General features: G+C 46.0%; 1 protein-coding gene across 1 annotated transcript in view; it reads right to left on the minus strand.

Moving 5' to 3' along the window:
• The window catches only part of LOC121283627 (syntaxin-1A-like), a 239,994-nt gene that overhangs the window by 10,885 nt on the left and 211,058 nt on the right, over positions 1 to 18,051 (minus strand). Inside the window, exon 7 of the mRNA XM_041198404.1 lies at positions 600 to 673. Coding sequence (XP_041054338.1) covers positions 600 to 673 — 74 coding nt within the window. The remainder of the gene's footprint in view (positions 1 to 599; positions 674 to 18,051) is intronic.

Genomic DNA, 18,051 nt, shown 5'->3' on the forward strand with positions numbered 1-18,051 from the left:
AAGAATAAATGAACTTACATGTGCCCCATCATGCCCCATTGTGCTCTGAACCAACGGATACTGTTTGCATTGCTATAACTGTTGCTGTGTTAGTGAAAATGGCAGATATTACAGGAAAATATCACCAACAGCAAAGATAATGTTTTTGATTGAGGGAACAATGTTGGCTTGGGTATCAGGAGAATTCTCAAGCTCTTTTTTACACAGTGCCATGGGATCTTTAACCCGCATGTCAACAGGGAGGGAAGGCCTTGGTTTTACATTTCATCTCAAAGGTAGCGACTTCGACAATGTATCAGGCTGAAGCATTAACCTAGATTATGAGCTTAAGTTGGTAATGGGATTTCAACCTACAATCTTCTGGTTAAGAGGTAAGAGTGTTACCAACTGAACCAAACTGACGCTTAAATGCCAGTCTTCTTTTTTAAAATCGGACAAGCTGTTTATTTTGTTTTGCTGTAACTTACAACTTAATGCATTCACTGATAACACATTGTGTGACTGGTTAAGTGTAATCATTGTCCTGCGTAATGGATCTCATTCACTTAGGGACTTTGCATTGCAGTGCCAAGGAGAGAGGAAGGACATAGTGCACTCACCCCAGACGTGAAGATAGCGGGATTCCCACTTTCCAGCATGTCTTCTAGCTCCTCATTTGTGGTTGTTCTGCCAGCTGGAATAAAGCAAATAAGAACGGCCCTATTAGTTTTACTTCCGGTACCAACCTGCACTCCTTGGATTGTTTACAATTCACCACTAACAGAGTGAGGTCAGAACTTCAAACTCAAGCCCCGAAATGTTCTCTCATATTCAATGTGTCACACACTATTGACTTTTTTGGCTTAGAGCAAGGGCAGGTCTGCCCTAATGCTGCTCTCAACCAGAAGGGAGTGTGTCCAAAGCCTGTTGCTGAGGTGGTAAAGGAACTGTCTGGTTGCATGGCATATTGGTGCTGCCTAGTTGAAGTGAAGGTAGCACCTTCCACTGGAAGAGGGGGAGGCAGTTGGCAGAAAAGCATGGGAGCTGGCAGGAAGAAGATTGCAGGATTCCATCAGTCCTGCTTCCTGCCACTGAGGTCTGGGCACTCCCTGATGACTCACACTCAGGGAATTCCTGTCCCCATTCCGTGATAATCACACTCAGGGAGTTCTTATCCTCACTCCCTGATAATGACACTCGGGGAATCCTGCACACATTCCCAGATAAACCTTTGGATGAATATCTTGCACAAAACAGAGAACAAAAGTTTAAAAGGTAAACAGAAGCATTAATTTTAGGGTTCCTGTTGACAGTTCAGCCCTTGAGTAAACCATTGTCTGTGATAGACCATAGGTGGTAATTTTGTTCATTCAAATACAATAACCTGAGTAGCCAGGCAAACAGTTCTATGCAATTCTTGGGAGCAGTGATCAAGCTTCAATTTCAAACTTTGCTATGTGCTGAGTGAGGTCATCTCAGCCAGGCCAGGGTAGTGATGATACAGATGGCCTCTGGTCTACAAAGTCAGGATGGGAGCAGTGACCATGGGGGTGAGAGTAATCAACACAGATTCGAGATCCTGATCACTGTTGGGCTGGAAAGTGGGAGTGTGAAGGTTCAATGAGAACAGGATTGAACTCAAATGTGATGCCCTCAGAGGAGAATAATCTGCCAAATCTCACTCACAAGGCTCAGATGGCAGTATGGCTTGAGGTACTTGAGGGCAGGAGCTACCTGGGAGATTGTAGCCCAGCATGTGTCAGTGCCTCTTGGAGCACAGAGGAGAGAATGGAAACATAAAGAATCCGAGGAGAGGTGTGTGGTCGAGTGATTGCTCTGGAAGGAGTTGACATTCCAGTTAGATATTACAGTGAGGACCTGTATTCAAAACAAACTGATGTAAATTTAATTAAACCAAATTTGATAGGAAAGTAACATCAAAGTTTAAAAAAAATAGTTGGTGGCATGTAGAAGATAGCAAATTGCAATGCAATTCATGTCACATTGCCATTAGCATCAGAAAATCTAGAGCTGGCCAAGTGTCCTGTAAGTAATTGTTGCATTTGCACTGTCAACATGAATTTAATTCACTGCAGAAAGTTAGGCCTGGTACTTAACAACCTAAGGACCCTTCTAATGAGGAGATTAATGTTCCTGCAGTGCCACTCAAATTCAGAGGAAAGGGTATAGCTAGAACAATGGCATCGCACTCCTGTAGGCAGGAAATTACTCCTAGAGCTATTTCAAATTTTAAAGTTTTTCTGACTTTTCCTTTCTCTCCCCTTTCTCTTCATCCAATCTTTCTTTCCCTCCCTTTATTTCTCTTTCTGTTTCTAATTTGACTAACTCAGCCTATTTCCTTCTCCACTGGTTGTCTGTTTCATTCACTATCCTTAAATTTCATTGGCTGAGGAGAAAGATTGTGGATCCTGTCTTTCACCAAGGCCCTAGCCGCCATGCCAACTTTGCCACACCACTCTCAGCTCACTCTTCTAGCAAGGTATGGCACAAAACATTTCCACAACGAAGGGTGAGGGAACAAAACTGTCAAACAGGGTGCACTGCGAGATGCCCCACTCCAGGAAATAATCATTCCATGGGCAGGTGTTAGCCAGGCAAAGCTAGAGACACATCAGGCAAAACTATCCCGAGTCCCAGCCGCATAGACAGGGCTTTTGGTGCAATGGTGGCTTGTCAAATAACTGCGGGTGCAAGTGCTGCACGCTGCAGGAGGATCTCAAAACACTTTGCACCTACAGTCTGACCGTCATCAGTGCTCTCTGCAATTTCGAGTTCCAGAATCCTATAGCAGATTCCCAAAAGTTAGGGAATGATACCTGTCCCAGCCTCCAATTGTGCTTCTAAATGATGACTTTTATGAGGTGCATTGGTAACTTCTTTCCCAATTGGGTTGCCTTTTGGGAGGGATTGTCCCCTGATGTCCAGTCTCATGCCTGACTTCTTCATTTCTAACTAGGGCTGCTGGCAGTTTGAATCCTTCAACACAGTGAAAAATTTGATTGCTTGGTTTTGGCAATTCCCTTCCTAAAATTGAAAACTTCAATTCAGCCATTTCAAATCTTCGATCTCTTCTTTTCCAAAAAAATTGAAACCAATGTTTTCAGCACTTCTTCATCTTTTGGGGTCGAAGATCTGGAATTTTTCACTCTGCACTCTCACCAGGACAATATTATCCTTCTTTTAATTGGGTGACCAAGGCTGCACACAATATGCGAGATGGGGTCTGATCAGCATCTCATAATGCACCAATAACACATTTCTCCACTTTGATTCTTAGATCTCACTGCCATTCATGCTCCATTTGACACACACTATAACACCCAGATCTCTCTGCGACCTGCGCTCTTTCCCTGTTGTTTCCATTACTCTGTAACTATGTCATACCATATCTGATCTGGGAGTGCTGAAAGTTGAGATTGAGTGTGAAGTCAAAAACGGTTTATTCACAGCACTGGGACCCATCACTTCGATTGAAACAAAATTCAATTGAAGGCATACATTTCAACTTATAATTAATTAACAAAACAATCCCTAGATTTGCATTATGAAATCAGATCCTTCAAACTGAGGTCAAGTAAGCTGTCCTTTTGAAAATCAGACACTCAAGATAAAATGTAGATTTATACCCTAGTTCCCAGATGCTTTGAGCATGGTGTCCTGGAATTAACAGTACCTCAGTATTAAAGTGACAGTGCACCCATTTAGAAAATATGATGTCCAGTTGCAGAGGAATGCTTGCTGACATGCTTTTCTTACAAATTTGACCTTTACCCTAACTCAAATTTCAAGTAGAGGTACAGGGTGATTCTATGATATTCATACAGTAACAGTGTTTACTGCAATGTACACAGACTGGTGACAGTTTGGCAAGCTGCTTGTCGTGGAAACAAACCCAGCCCAAATTCAACAACAAACCGACCCCAAAATCACCAACAAACCCACCCCAAAATCACCAACAAACCCACCCCAAAATCACCAACAAACCCACCCCAAAATCACCAACAAACCCACCCCAAAATCAACAACAAACCCACGCCAAAATCAACAACAAACCCACTCCAAAATCATTGAGAAATCCATCCCAACATCACTGACAAACCTGCCCCAAGATCACCGACAAATGCACCCCAAAAATCACAGACAAATCCATCTGAAAATCACCGACAAACCCACCCCAAAAATCACAGACAAATCCATCTGAAAATCACCGACAAACCCACCCCAAAATCACTGACAAAGCCATCCCAAAATCACCTACAAACCCACCCCAAAATCACCGACAAACCCACCCCAAAATCACTGACAAATCCATCTGAAAATCACCGACAAACCCACCGCAAAATCACCAACAAACCCACCCCAAAATCACCAAACCCATCCCAAAATCACCAACAAACCCATCCCAAAATCACCAACAAGCCCATCCCAAAATCACCTACAAACCCATCCCAAAATCACCAATAAACCCACCCCAAAATCACCGACAAACCCACTCCAAAATCACTGAGAAATCCATCTCAACATCACTGACAAACCTGCCCCAAAATCACCGACAAATGCACCCCAAAAATCACAGACAAATCCATCTGAAAATCATCGACAAACCCAGCTCAAAAATCACAGACAAATCCATCTGAAAATCACCGGCAAACCCATCCCCAAATCACTGACAAACCCACTCCAAAATCATCAACAAACCCACCCCAAAATCACCGACAAACCCACTCCAAAATCACTGAGAAATCCATCTCAACATCACTGACAAACCTGCCCCAAAATCACCAACAAATGCACCCCACAAGTCACAGACAAATCCATCTGAAAATCACTGACAAACCCACCCAAAATCACCGACAAGCCCACCCCAAAATCACCGACAAACCCATCCCAAAATCACCTACAAACCCACCCCATTATCACTGACAAACCCATCCCAAAATCACCGACAAACCCACCCAAAATCACCAACAAACCCACCCAAAATCACCAACAAACCCACCCAAAATCACGGACAAACCCACCCCAAAATCACTGACAAACCCATCCCAAAATCACCTACAAACATCCCAACATTACCGACAAACCCACCCCAAAATCACTGAGAAATCCATCCCAACATCACTGACAAACCTGCCCCAAAATCACCGACAAATGCACCCCAAAAATCACAGACAAATCCATCTGAAAATCACCGACAAACCCACTCCAAAATCACCGACAAACCCACCCCAAAATCACCGACAAACCCACTCCAAAATCACCGACAAACCCACTCCAAAATCACCGACAAACCCACCCCGAAATCACTGACAAATCCATTCCATAATCAAAACCAACCAAAAATCACTGAAAAACTGGTTCCCAAATCACCGAAGACCTGGCCCAAAGTCACCAAAAAACCAGTCCCAAAACCTCCAACAAAACTATGCCAACCGCATTGACAAACCTGCCCCAAAATCAAAATTGGTGAATTCCTGCGGTGCATCTTGTAGATGGTACACACTGATGTTAATGTGCATCAGTGGTACAGGGAATGAATGTTTGTGGATGTGGTGCCAATCAAGTGGGCTGCTTTGTCCTAGACGGCATCAAGCTTCTTGACTGTTGTGGGAGCTGCACTCATCCAGGCAAGTGGGGAGTATTCCATCACACTCCTGACTTGTGCCTTGTAGATGGTGGACAGGCTTTGGGGAGTCAGGAGGTGAGTTACTCGTCACATGATTCCTAGCTTCTGACCTGTTCTTGTAGCCACAGTATTTATATGGCTTGTCCAGTTCAGAGTTTGGTCAATGGTAACACCAGGATGTTGATAGTGGGGGATTCAGTGATGGTAATGCCATTGAACATCAAGGGGCAATGGAGGGATTCTCTCTTGCTGGAGGTGGTCATTGCCTGACACTTGTTTGGTGCAAATGTTACTTGCCACTTGTCAGCCCAAGCCTGGATATTGTCCAGGTCTTGCTGCATTTGGACATGGACTGCTTCAGTATCTGAGGAGTTGTGAATGGTGCCGAACATTGTGCAATCATCAGCAAACATCCCCACTTCTCACCCTATGATGGAAGGAAGGTCATTGATGAAGCAGCTGAAGATGGTCGGGCCGAGGACACTACCCCGAGGAACTCCTGCAGTGATGTCCTGGAGCTGAGGTGACTGACCTCCGACAACCATAACCATCTTCCTTTGTGCTAGGTATGACTCCAGCCAGTGGAGAGTTTCCCGCTTGATTCCCATTGACTCCTGTTTTGCTAGGGCTCCTTGCTGCCACACTCTATCAAATGCTGCCTTAATGTCAAGGGCAGTCATTCTCACCTCACCTCGGGATTTCAGCTCTTTTGACCATATGTGAATCAAGTCTGTAATAAGGTCAGGAGCTGAGTGACCCTGGCGGAACCCAAACTGGGCGTCAGCGAGCAGGTTATTACTAAGCAATTGCTGCTTGATAGCACTGTTGATGACCCCTTCCATTACTTCACTGGTGATTGAGAGTAGACTCTTGAGAGTTTGAAAAGGGCGTGGAAAGCGGCGGGAATTTAAGTTTCAAAAGGACGCGGAGACCGGCGGAGACTTCAGTTTGAAAAGGGAATGGAGAAGGACGGGGAATTCAGTTTGCAAAGGACGCAGAGATGGCGGAGACTTCAATTTGAAAAGTGTGCGGAGAGCGGGAGTGACTTCAGTTTGAAAAAGACGCAGAGATCGGCGGGGACATTACTTTGAAAAGGATGCGGACAGTGGCAGGAGTCCATGTTAAAGTAAGCGTGGGGAGTGAGGAGAGTTCATTTTAAAAAGACCGAGGAGAGCAGCTGATTGGTGAGTAGGATTGGTGAGTACTTCTAGTCTTTAAAGTAAAATTAAGGTGTTTAGTTTTGTGTTTAGGTCTCTAGTCTTTATTTTTTCTTTCCTAAAATTAGCTTAAGTATGAAATTGATACTGGTGTAAAAATTAATTATAATAAATTGTAAAGGGCGGGGGAATATTCAAGCATAAAGAGCAGGGATACTGAGTAATTAGTTCATAAATTAAATAAAATACAATAGTGATGGCAGGATGGGTGAAGTGTTGCCGTTGCAGCATGCGGGAGCTGTTGGACACCAAGGTGATATCCATCTGTAGTAAGTGTTTGCAGCTTGAGGAACTTTGGATCCGAGTTAAAGATCTGGAGTCTGAGCTGCGGACATTGTGCCACATCAGGGAGGGGGAAAGTTACCAGGACAATTTGCTCCAGGAGGTGGTCACACCCTCAGATTAGATCATTCAAATTTGAATTGTGGTCAGGGACAGGAGGGTGTGACTGCAGGTGAGGTAGGTATGGGGACCCAGGGGGTAGCATTCGAGGAGCCTCAGCTCCTGCAATTGTTCAGCAGTAATAAGGTTCTTGCAAGCTATGTCGGCAAGAGCAGGGACTGCGGGCAGGACGAGCAAACTGATCACCGCACCGTGGTACAGGTGGGAGAAGGAAATAGGAATGTAGCAGTGGTAGAGGCGGTGTAATTAAGGGGGTAGATACTGTTCTCTGCAGCTGTGAGCATGCGTCCCGAAGGTTGTGTTGCCTGTCTGGTGCCAGGATTAAGGACATCTCCTCAGGGCTGGAGAGCAACTTGGAGTGGGAGGTGATGGATCCAGTTGTCGTCATCACTTTGGTAATAATGACATTGATAGGACTAGAAAGGAGATTCTGCTGAAAGAATTTGAACAGTTAGGAGCTAAATTAAAAAGCAGAACCTCCAAGGTAATAATCTTGGGATTACTACCTGAGCCACGGGCAAACTGGCATAGGGGAAATAAAGTCAAGGGGTTAAATGTGTGGCTCTAAAATTGGTGTGGGAGGAATGGGTTTCAGTTCGTGGGGCACTGGCACCAGTACTGGGGTAGAAGGAAGCTGTTCCAGTGGGGCAGGCTTCACTTGAACCATGGTGGGACCAGTGTCCTGGCGAATTGAATAACTAGGGCTGTAGAGAGGGCTTTAAACTAAATGGGGGGGTGGGGATTCTGGAGAGGGGATAAGTAGGCTTACAAAGCCAAAGGATATGGCAGCCTTGCAGGGCAGCTACTTAGGTAATGATATCCAGAGTGTGGCAGGAAGGGAGAGAGGATAAAAACATAAAAAATCAGCAGCAAATAGGGTCAAAGGTGGAAAAAATGGTAAAAAGGCAAAATTAATGGCTCTTTACTTAAATGCATCTAGTATTCAGAACAAAATAAATGAATTTATGGCACAAATAGAGGTTAATGGGTATGATCTTATAGCTATTATAGGGACATGGTTACAAGGAGATCAAAGCTAGGAACCAAATATTCAGGGGTATGTGACTTTTCAAAAGGACAGGCAGGAAGGAAAGGGTGGGGGGGTAGCTTTGTTAATACGGGATGCAATAAGTACGATAGCAAGAAATGATCTTGGATTGGCAGATGTAGAATCTATATGGATGGAGCTAAGAAATAACAAAGGGAAGGAGGCACTGGTGAGAGTAATCCATAGGCCCCCTAACAGTAGCTAAGCTGTAGGATAGGGAATAAATCAGGAGATAATGAGGGCATGTAAAAAAGGCAGTAATCATGGGTGACTTTAATCTTCATATAGATTGGGAAAATCAAATTGGCAGGGGAAGCCATGAGCAAGAATTCAGAGCGTATTTGGGACAATTTCCTAGAACAATATATTGTGGATCCAACCAGGGATCAGGCTGTTTTGGATCTGGTAATGTGTAATGAGGCAGGTTTAATAAATGATCTCAGAGTAAAAGATCCCTTAGGAAACAGTGACCATAACATGGTAGAATTTAGCACTCAATTTGAGAGCAAGAAACTTGGGTGGGAAACAACTGTGCTAAACTTAAATAAGGGTAATTACAAAGGAATGAGGGCAAAGTTGGCTGGAGTGGACAGGGAAAGGAGTTTAGCAGAAAAGATAGTTGATGAACAATGGCAGGCATTTAAGAAAATAGTTCATGACTCACAACAAAGATATATTCCAGTGAGGAAGAATGATACAAGGAAAGGGATTAGCCAACCATGGTTAACCAAGGAAGTTAAGGATAGTATGAAATTGAAAGAAAAACATACAATGCGGCAAAGATTAGTGGTAAGCCTGAGGATTGGGAAAGTTTTAACAACCAACAAAAGATGACCAAAAAAATATGAGGAAGAAAATAAACTTGGAGGGTAAACAAGCAAGTAATATAAACATGGACAGTAAGAGCTTCTTTAAATATATAAAAAGAAAGAGTGAGGCCAAAGTGAACATAGGCCTCTTGGAGAATGAGGCTGGGGAAATAATAATGGGGAACCAGGAAATGGCAGTTGAATAAGTACTTTGCATCAGACTTCATGGTAGAAGACACTAATAGCATTCCAAAAAACTAAATAATCAAAGGGCAAAAGTGGGGGAGGAAATAAATACAATATCACTAGAGAAAAAGTACTAGGGAAACTAATGGGGCTCAAGGCTGATAAGTCCCCTGGACCTGATGAGTTGCATCCTAGGATATTAAAGGAAGTAGCTACAGAGATAGCGGATGCACAGGCAGTAATCTTCCAAGAATCCTTAGATTCTGGAAAAGTCCCAGAGGAGTGGAAAGCTGTCAATGTAACACCCTTATTCAAAAAGGGAGGGAGACAAAAAACAGGTAACTAAGACCAGTTAGCTTAACATCCGTCATTGGGAAAATGTTAGAGTCTATTATAAAGAATATAAAAGCAGAGCATTTAGAAATGCATAATATGGAAATCATGCCTGACAAATTTAGTTAAAGTCTTTGAAGAGGTGACAAGCAGAAAGGGGAAAATCCAATTGGCAGAGGAAGCCATGAGCAAGAATTTGTAGAGTGTATTCGTGACAATTTCGTAGAACAACATACTGTGGATCCAACCAGGGATCAGGCTATTTTGGATCTGGTGATGTGTAATGAGGCAGGTTTAATAAATGATTTCAGATTAAAAGATCCCCTAGGAAACAGTGACCATAACAAAGGGAACAGTAGATGTAATATATTTGGATTTCCAAAAGGCATTCGATAAGGTACCGCATTTAAGGCTACTTAAAAAGGTAACAGCCCATGGTGTTGGGGGTAGTATATTAGCATGGATAGATGATTGGCTAACTAAAAGAAGACATAGAGTTGGGAGAAGAGGTGCATTTTCAGGATGGCAACCTGTATCAATTGCAGTGCCACAGAGATCAGTGCTGGGGCCACAATTATTCACAAAATATTTTAATGACTTGGATGAGGGAAGTGAATGTACTATCACCATGTTTGCGGATGACACAAAAATAGGTGGGAAGGCAAGTGGTGAGGATGACACAAGGAGTCTACAGGGGGAGAGAGATAGGTTAAGTGAGTGGGCAAAAACTTGCAAATGGAATATAATTTGGGAAAATGTGAGGTTATGCACTTTGGCAGGAAGAATAGAGGAGCTGAGTATTTTTTAAATGGAGAAAGACTGCAGAAATCTACGGCACAGAGGGATTTCGGGGTCCTCATGCATGAATCACAAAAAGCTAGCATACAGGTGCAGCAGCTAATAGGGAAGGCAAATGGAATGGTGGCCTTTATTTCAAACAGAATGGAGGATAAATATAGGGAAGTTTTGTTAAAACTACGAGACACTAGTTAGACCTCACCTAGAATACTGTAAACAGTTTTTCTCCCCTTAGCTAAGATATACTGGCATTAGAGGCAGTCCTAGGCAGAGAAGGTTCACTAGGTTGATCCTGGGTATAGAGGGATTTTCTTTTGAGGAGAGGTTGAGTAGGTTGGGCCTGTACTCATTGGAGTTTGGAAGAATGAGAGGTGACCTTATTGAAACATATAAGATTCTTGGAGGGCTTGACAGGGTAGATGCCGAGAGGTTGTTTCCCCTTGTGGGAGAGTCTAAAGCCAGAGGGCATAATCTCAGTGTAAGGGATTCCCCATTTAAGACAGAGATGAGGAGGAATTTCTTCTCTCAGAAGGTGGTGAATCAATGGAATTCTTCACTGGAGAGGGTTATATAGGCTGGGTCATTCAGTATATTCAAGGCTGAGATAGAAAGTTTTTAATTGGTAAGGGAATCAAGGGCTATGGGGAAAAGGCAGGAAAGTGGAGTTGAGGATTATCAGATCAGCCAAAATCTAATTGAATGGTGGAGCAGGCTTGATGGGCTGAATGGCCTACTTCTGCTCCTACATCTTACGGTCTTATGATGGGTAAGTAATTGGTTGGGTTGGATTTTTTGTGTACAGGACATACCTGGGAAATTTTTCACATAGCTGGGTATTTGCCAGTGTTGTAGCAGTACTGGGACAACTTGGCTAGGGGTGCAGCAAGTTCTGGAGCACAAGTCTTCAGTCTATTGCCAGACCCCATAGCCTTTGCAGTATCCAGTGCCTACAGTTGTTACTTGAGACCATGTGGAGTGAATCCAATTGGCTGAAGGCTGGCATCTGTGATGCTGAGTACCTGTGGAGGAGGCTGAGATGGATCATCCACTTGGCACTTGTGGCTGAAGATTGTAGCAAATGCTTCAGCCTTGTCTTTTGCACTGATGTGCTGGGCTCTCCATCATTGAGGATGAGGATATTTGTGTAGCCTCCTCCTCCAGTAAGTTGTTCAATTGCCCAACACCATTCACGACAGGATGTGGCAGGACTGCAGGGTTTAGGTCTGATCCGTTGGTTGCAGGATCACTTAGCTCTGTCTATCACTTGCTGCTTATGCTGTTTAGCATGCAAGTAGTCCTGTGCTGTAGCTTCACCAGGTTGACACTGAGCTACTCCTGGTCATGGGCATTGAAGTCTCCCACCCAGAGTACATTCTGCACCCTTGGCACCCTCAGTGCTTCCTCCAAGTGGTGTTCAACATGGAGGAGCACTGATTCATCAGCCGAGGGAGAGCAGTACATGTTATTCAGCAGGAGGTTTCCTTGCCCATGTTTGGCCTGATGCCATGAGACTTCATGGGGTACCTGAGTCGATGTTGGTGACTCCCACAGCAACTTTCTCCCCGTTATATACCACCATGCCTATCCTGCTGGTGGGACAGGACATAACCAGGGATGGTGATGTCTGGGACATTATCTGTAAGATTCCGTGAGGATGACTATGTCAGGTTGTTGCTTGGCCTGTCTATGAGAAAGCTCTCCCAATTTTGGCACAAGACCCAGATGTTAATAGGAGGACTTTGCTGTGTCAACAGTGGTTGAGATTGTCATTGTCATTTCCAATGCCTAGGTCAATGCCAGGTGGTCCATCCATTTCATTCCTTTTTGCAAAGTTTTAGCAGTTTGATACAACTGCTTACTAGGCCATTTCAGAAGGCATTTAACAGTCAACCACATTGCTGTGGGTCTGGAGTCACATGTAGGCCAGACCAGACAAGGATGACAGATTTCTTTCCTTAAAGGACATTAGTGAACCAGATGGATTTTTACACCAATTGACAACAATGTCATGGTCATCATTAGACCTTTAATTCCAGATTTTTATCTATTGAATTCTTGCCATGGTGGGATTTGAACCCAGGTCCCTGGAACATTATTCTAGGTCTCTGGATTACTACTCTAGCGACAATATCACTACGTCATCATTTGCTGCTAAATCCATCTTAAAATCACTGACAAATCCATCCCAAAATCAGTGACCAACTTGCCCCAAAATTTCTGACAAACCCGCCCCAAGCGCACTGACAAACCCACCCCAAACGCACTGACAAACCCATCGCAAAATCACCGACAAACCTGGTCCAAATTATTGATCTGCCCTGAAACCACTGGGAACCAATGGCCTTAGTGGGAATCGCAGTTAGATTCCCACCATGTCAAACCTATGCAGATGTGAATCAGGGACCATTAGAGGTCCAGAAAAGTAAGCTTTAAAATGGTTTATTTTCTCTTTCTTCATAGAGCCAGGGGGAGCAGTAGTGTCCATCTTGGTCCTGCATTGAAATTTTAGCCTCCACAGTCATGATCTGATCACAGTCATGGTAGGGCAGTCCCAGTAGCTGATCCCGCCACCCACCTGTTGTCAGAGGGTAGCCAATGCACCATGCTATTTTCCGCAGTTTCCTGACTGGGATGGGATTTTAACAAAGCCATTCTCAAGAGCTGGGATCATTCAGCTGCAGGTGTGTGAAAAATTAACTCATCGGAATAGTTTCCTGTTGGAAACCCGCTGGAAGTTAAAATCCAGCCCATGTCTCCATCAGATCTTTAAACAGCAATTGTCACTCATTCAACCCCACTGCACACCATAGATTCAAGGGCAGCAGAATACCATTGTGCAATGATCCTCCCAAACGTGTATATTGGCAGACACACAGAAACAATCAAATTCACATATGTGCACATGACTTAATCAAGCTCACACTATCACACTGACAGATTGGACTGTGTATAAACTTAATACTGGCAATCCTGGTTAAATCAAACCAATAGATTTTGTATTTTTTCTATTCATTCATGGGAGGTGGGTATCACTGGCAAGGCCAACAGTTATTGCCCATCCCTAGTTGCCCTTGAGCTGCCTTCTTGAAATTGCTGCAGTCCATGGCATGTAGGTACACCCACAGTGCTGTTTGGGAGGGAGATCCAAGATTTTGACACAGCGACAGTGGAGGAACAGCGATATGTGGCTTGCACGTGGTGGTGTTCCCATGTATCTGTTGCCATTGTCCTTCTAGATGGTAGTGGTTGTGGGTTTGGAAAGTGCTGTAGAAGGAGACTTGGTGAATTCCTACAGCGCATCTTGTAGATGGTACAGACTGCTGCTACTGTGTTTCGTTGGTGGAGGGAGGGAATATTTGTGGATGGGATCGATGGCAGCAAAATCATCTATAGTCGGTTTTGAAATGGAAGTCGACAAGAGGTAATACACTTTCCATTCCAGATCTTTTTATTGATTAAATTCAAATTCCACTATCTGCTATAGTGGGATTTGAACCCAGATCCACAAAGCACCACCCTCAGCCTCTAGATTACTAGTCCAGAGGCAATACCACTACACCACTGCCTCCCCTTATTTATGGCAATAGCAAAGGTGAGCCCCAGAAAGTTGCAAAGCTACCAAGATTAATTCCAAATTTAAAACTTTCAAGTTGCAGGCTGACTGAAGTTTGTTACTTTAGTTCTAATTCACCTTGGATACCCAGAGAACTGTCCAGCTGATAATTGGGCTGTTATCTTTCTAAAAAATAAACTGTACAAAATCAATGTTTCCTGATATGTTAAATTGTCTCAGGCTTTCTGGGTCTCTGATTCAGCCCAAGTTCCAGATTCCTGCAGACGTTGATGGACCCCAGCTGACTAGTTGGTCTCTTTACTGCACCCTCCGCTTCGCCCGCTATCCCCGAGAACTTTCACGGTCATATTCTCTTTTTGGGAAAATCGTCTGTAATCCGTTTTCAAACAGAAGTCTATAAAGGTCTGGCTCCTGCCCCATTGCCAACAGCCAGCACATATTAAACAGCAAGAGGCACACTTATCAAAGGTGACCTTTGATGGTCTGAGACAGCCCTGAATACTACCTGTACATCAACAGAGGTCAGACACGTGTGTGCAGTAAAGGGCTGGAACATCTAACATCTGACCTGTAATTCTCTATGACACAAGTGATGCTATCAGGCTGTCCTTAGAGCTAAACAAAAGATTGGGAAACTGTTTATCTTGAAGCCCAGTAAATAGAGTAGTAAGTTGTGTAAACTAAACCTAGAACATTTACGCTTAGGGACGAGATTCACAAATTTTCAAACTGTCAACCTCACTTTTGAACTGTGTCGCTGATTCCAGTACCTACCGGGCAAGTGTGTTCGGATGGAACTCCCTGGAGCTTCCTCTGACACTACAGATACCTTTGCCTTGTCTAATTTGCAGCGATCCTGGGAATCCTTTAACCCAATGGCCCGATCATTACCCTTTTCCACGTCTGTCTTCATTTTGCTATGGAGTTGTCTCCAATTCAGTGGTGAACAGAACCAGGTTGCTGACATTTTAAATTGGTGTCTGGACAGGGAGGGAGCCCTGGTGGGAAAACTCTGTCCTCTTGCAATCTGCCCTGTATTTCAGTCAAGGACCTGGAATTATCTGTTTTAACTACTCCCTCCAATGTGACATTAGGCAACAGGACTAGTGTGGGACAGCTCAGGTTACAAGCAAGAGCTCGCTTATTAAAATTTTCTGCAAATGAGCTGGACTAAAAAACATCCAGCCAAAGCACAGGAACAAGCCTGAGCCCTCCTATACATGCCACTCACTATCAGTTCGTATTAGCTTTGAAACTCTCCCGACACTAAACCCGAGTCACATCTTGTTTATACCAACCTTGTTCTAGATAGTTCTGGGCTACACCATGCTGTACCACATGGCACTGGCTGCACCGCGATGTTCCGCATGTCCCTGATCATACCACTGCACCGTGATGTTCCACACAGCCCCGGCTGCAACGCAATGTTCCACATGGCCCCGGCTGCACCGTGATGTTCCACACGGCCCCGGCTGCACCGTGATGTTCCACACGGCCCCGGCTGCACCGTGATGTTCCACACGGGGACCGTGATCTTCCACACGGCCCCGGCTGCACTGTGATGTTCCACACCGCCCCGGCTGCAACGCAATGTTCCACTCGGCCCTGGCTGCACCGATGCACCGTGATGTTTCACACGGCCCGGGCTGCACCAAAATGTTCCATATGGCACTGGCTGCACCGCTGCACCATGACGTTCCACACAGCCCCGGCTGCACTGTGATGTTCCACATGGCCCCGGCTGCACCGGGATGTTCCACACGGCCTCGGCTGCACCGCAATGTTCCACATGGCCCCGGCTGCATCGCAATGTTCCACGTGGCCCCGGCTGCACTGAAATGTTCCACATGGCACTGGCTGCACCGCTGCACCATGATGTTCCACACGGCCCCGGCTGCACCGCAATGTTCCACATGGCCCCGGCTGCACCGCAATGTTCCACATGGCCCCGGTTGCACCGCAATGTTCCACATGGCCCCGGCAGCACCGAAATGTTCCACATGGCACTGGCTGCACCGCTGCACCGTGATGTTCAACACGACCCTGGCTGCACCAAAATGTTCCACATGGCACTGGCTGCACCGTAATGTTCCACACGGCCCCGGCTGTACCGCGATGTTCCGCATGCCCCTGACTACACCTCTGCACCATGATGTTCCACATGGCCCTGGCTGCACCACAATGTTCCACACGGACCCGACTACATTGTGATGTTCCACAAGGCCCCGGCTAAATTGTGATGTTCTACATGGCCCCGGCTACATTGTGATGTTCTACACGGCCCTGGCTACATTGTGATGTTCCACAGGTCCCCGGCTACACTGTGATGTTCCACAGGGCCCCGGCTACACTGTGATGTTCCACAGGGCCCCGGCTACACTGTGATGTTCCACAAGGCCCCGGCTACATTGTGATGTTCTACACGGCCCCGGCTACACTGTGATGTTCTACATGGCCCCGGCTACATTGTGATGTTCCACACGGCCCCGGCTACATTGTGATGTTCCACACGGCCCCTGCTACATTGTGATGTTCCACATGGCCCCGACTACATTGTGATGTTCCACAGGGCCCCGGTTACACTGTGATGTTCTACACGACCCCGGCTACATTGTGATGTTCCATACGGCCCCGGCTACATTGTGATGTTCCACAGGGCCTCGGCTACATTGTGATTTTCCACAGGGCCCTGGCTACATTGTGATGTTCCACATGGCCCCGGCTACATTGTGATGTTCCACACGGCCCCGGCTACATTGTGATTTTCCACAGGTCCCCGGCTACATTGTGATGTTCAACAGGGCCCCGGCTACATTGTGATGTTCCACACGGCCCCGGCTACATTGTGATTTTCCACAGGTCCCCGGCTACACTGTGATGTTCCACACGGCCCCGGCTACACTGTGATGTTCCACATGGCCCCGGCTACACTGTGATGTTCAACAGGGCCCCGGCTACATTGTGATGTTCCACACGGCCCCTGCTACATTGTGATGTTCCACACGGCCCCTGCTACTTTGTGATGTTCCACACGGCCCCTGCTACATTGTGATGTTCCACACGGCCCCGGCTACATTGTGATGTTCCACACGGCCCCTGCTACTTTGTGATGTTCCACACGGCCCCTGCTACATTGTGATGTTCTACATGGCCCCTGCTATTTTGTGATGTTCCACACGGCCCCTGCTACATTGTGATGTTCCACACGGCCCCTGCTACTTTGTGATGTTCCACACGGCCCCGGCTACATTGTGATGTTCCACACGGCCCCGACTACATTGTGATGTTCCACACGGCCCCTGCTACTTTGTGATGTTCCACACGGCCCCTGCTACATTGTGATGTTCCACACGGCCCCTGCTACATTGTGATGTTCCACACGGCCCTGGCTACATTGTGATGTTCCACACGGCCCCGGCTACATTGTGATGTTCCACACGGCCCCGGCTACATTGTGATGTTCCACATGGCCCCGACTACATTGTGATGTTCCACAGGGCCCCGGTTACACTGTGATGTTCTACACGACCCCGGCTACATTGTGATGTTCCATACGGCCCCGGCTACATTGTGATGTTCCACAGGGCCTCGGCTACATTGTGATTTTCCACAGGGCCCTGGCTACATTGTGATGTTCCACAAGGCCCCGGCTACATTGTGATGTTCCACACGGCCCCGGCTACATTGTGATTTTCCACAGGTCCCCGGCTACATTGTGATGTTCAACAGGGCCCCGGCTACATTGTGATGTTCCACACGGCCCCGGCTACATTGTGATTTTCCACAGGTCCCCGGCTACACTGTGATGTTCCACACGGCCCCGGCTACACTGTGATGTTCCACATGGCCCCGGCTACACTGTGATGTTCAACAGGGCCCCGGCTACATTGTGATGTTCCACACGGCCCCTGCTACTTTGTGATGTTCCACACGGCCCCTGCTACTTTGTGATGTTCCACACGGCCCCTGCTACATTGTGATGTTCTACATGGCCCCTGCTATTTTGTGATGTTCCACACGGCCCCGGCTACATTGTGATGTTCCACACGGCCCCTGCT

This window comes from Carcharodon carcharias, chromosome 10 (assembly GCF_017639515.1).
Source record: "Carcharodon carcharias isolate sCarCar2 chromosome 10, sCarCar2.pri, whole genome shotgun sequence".
Taxonomy (NCBI): domain Eukaryota; kingdom Metazoa; phylum Chordata; class Chondrichthyes; order Lamniformes; family Lamnidae; genus Carcharodon; species Carcharodon carcharias.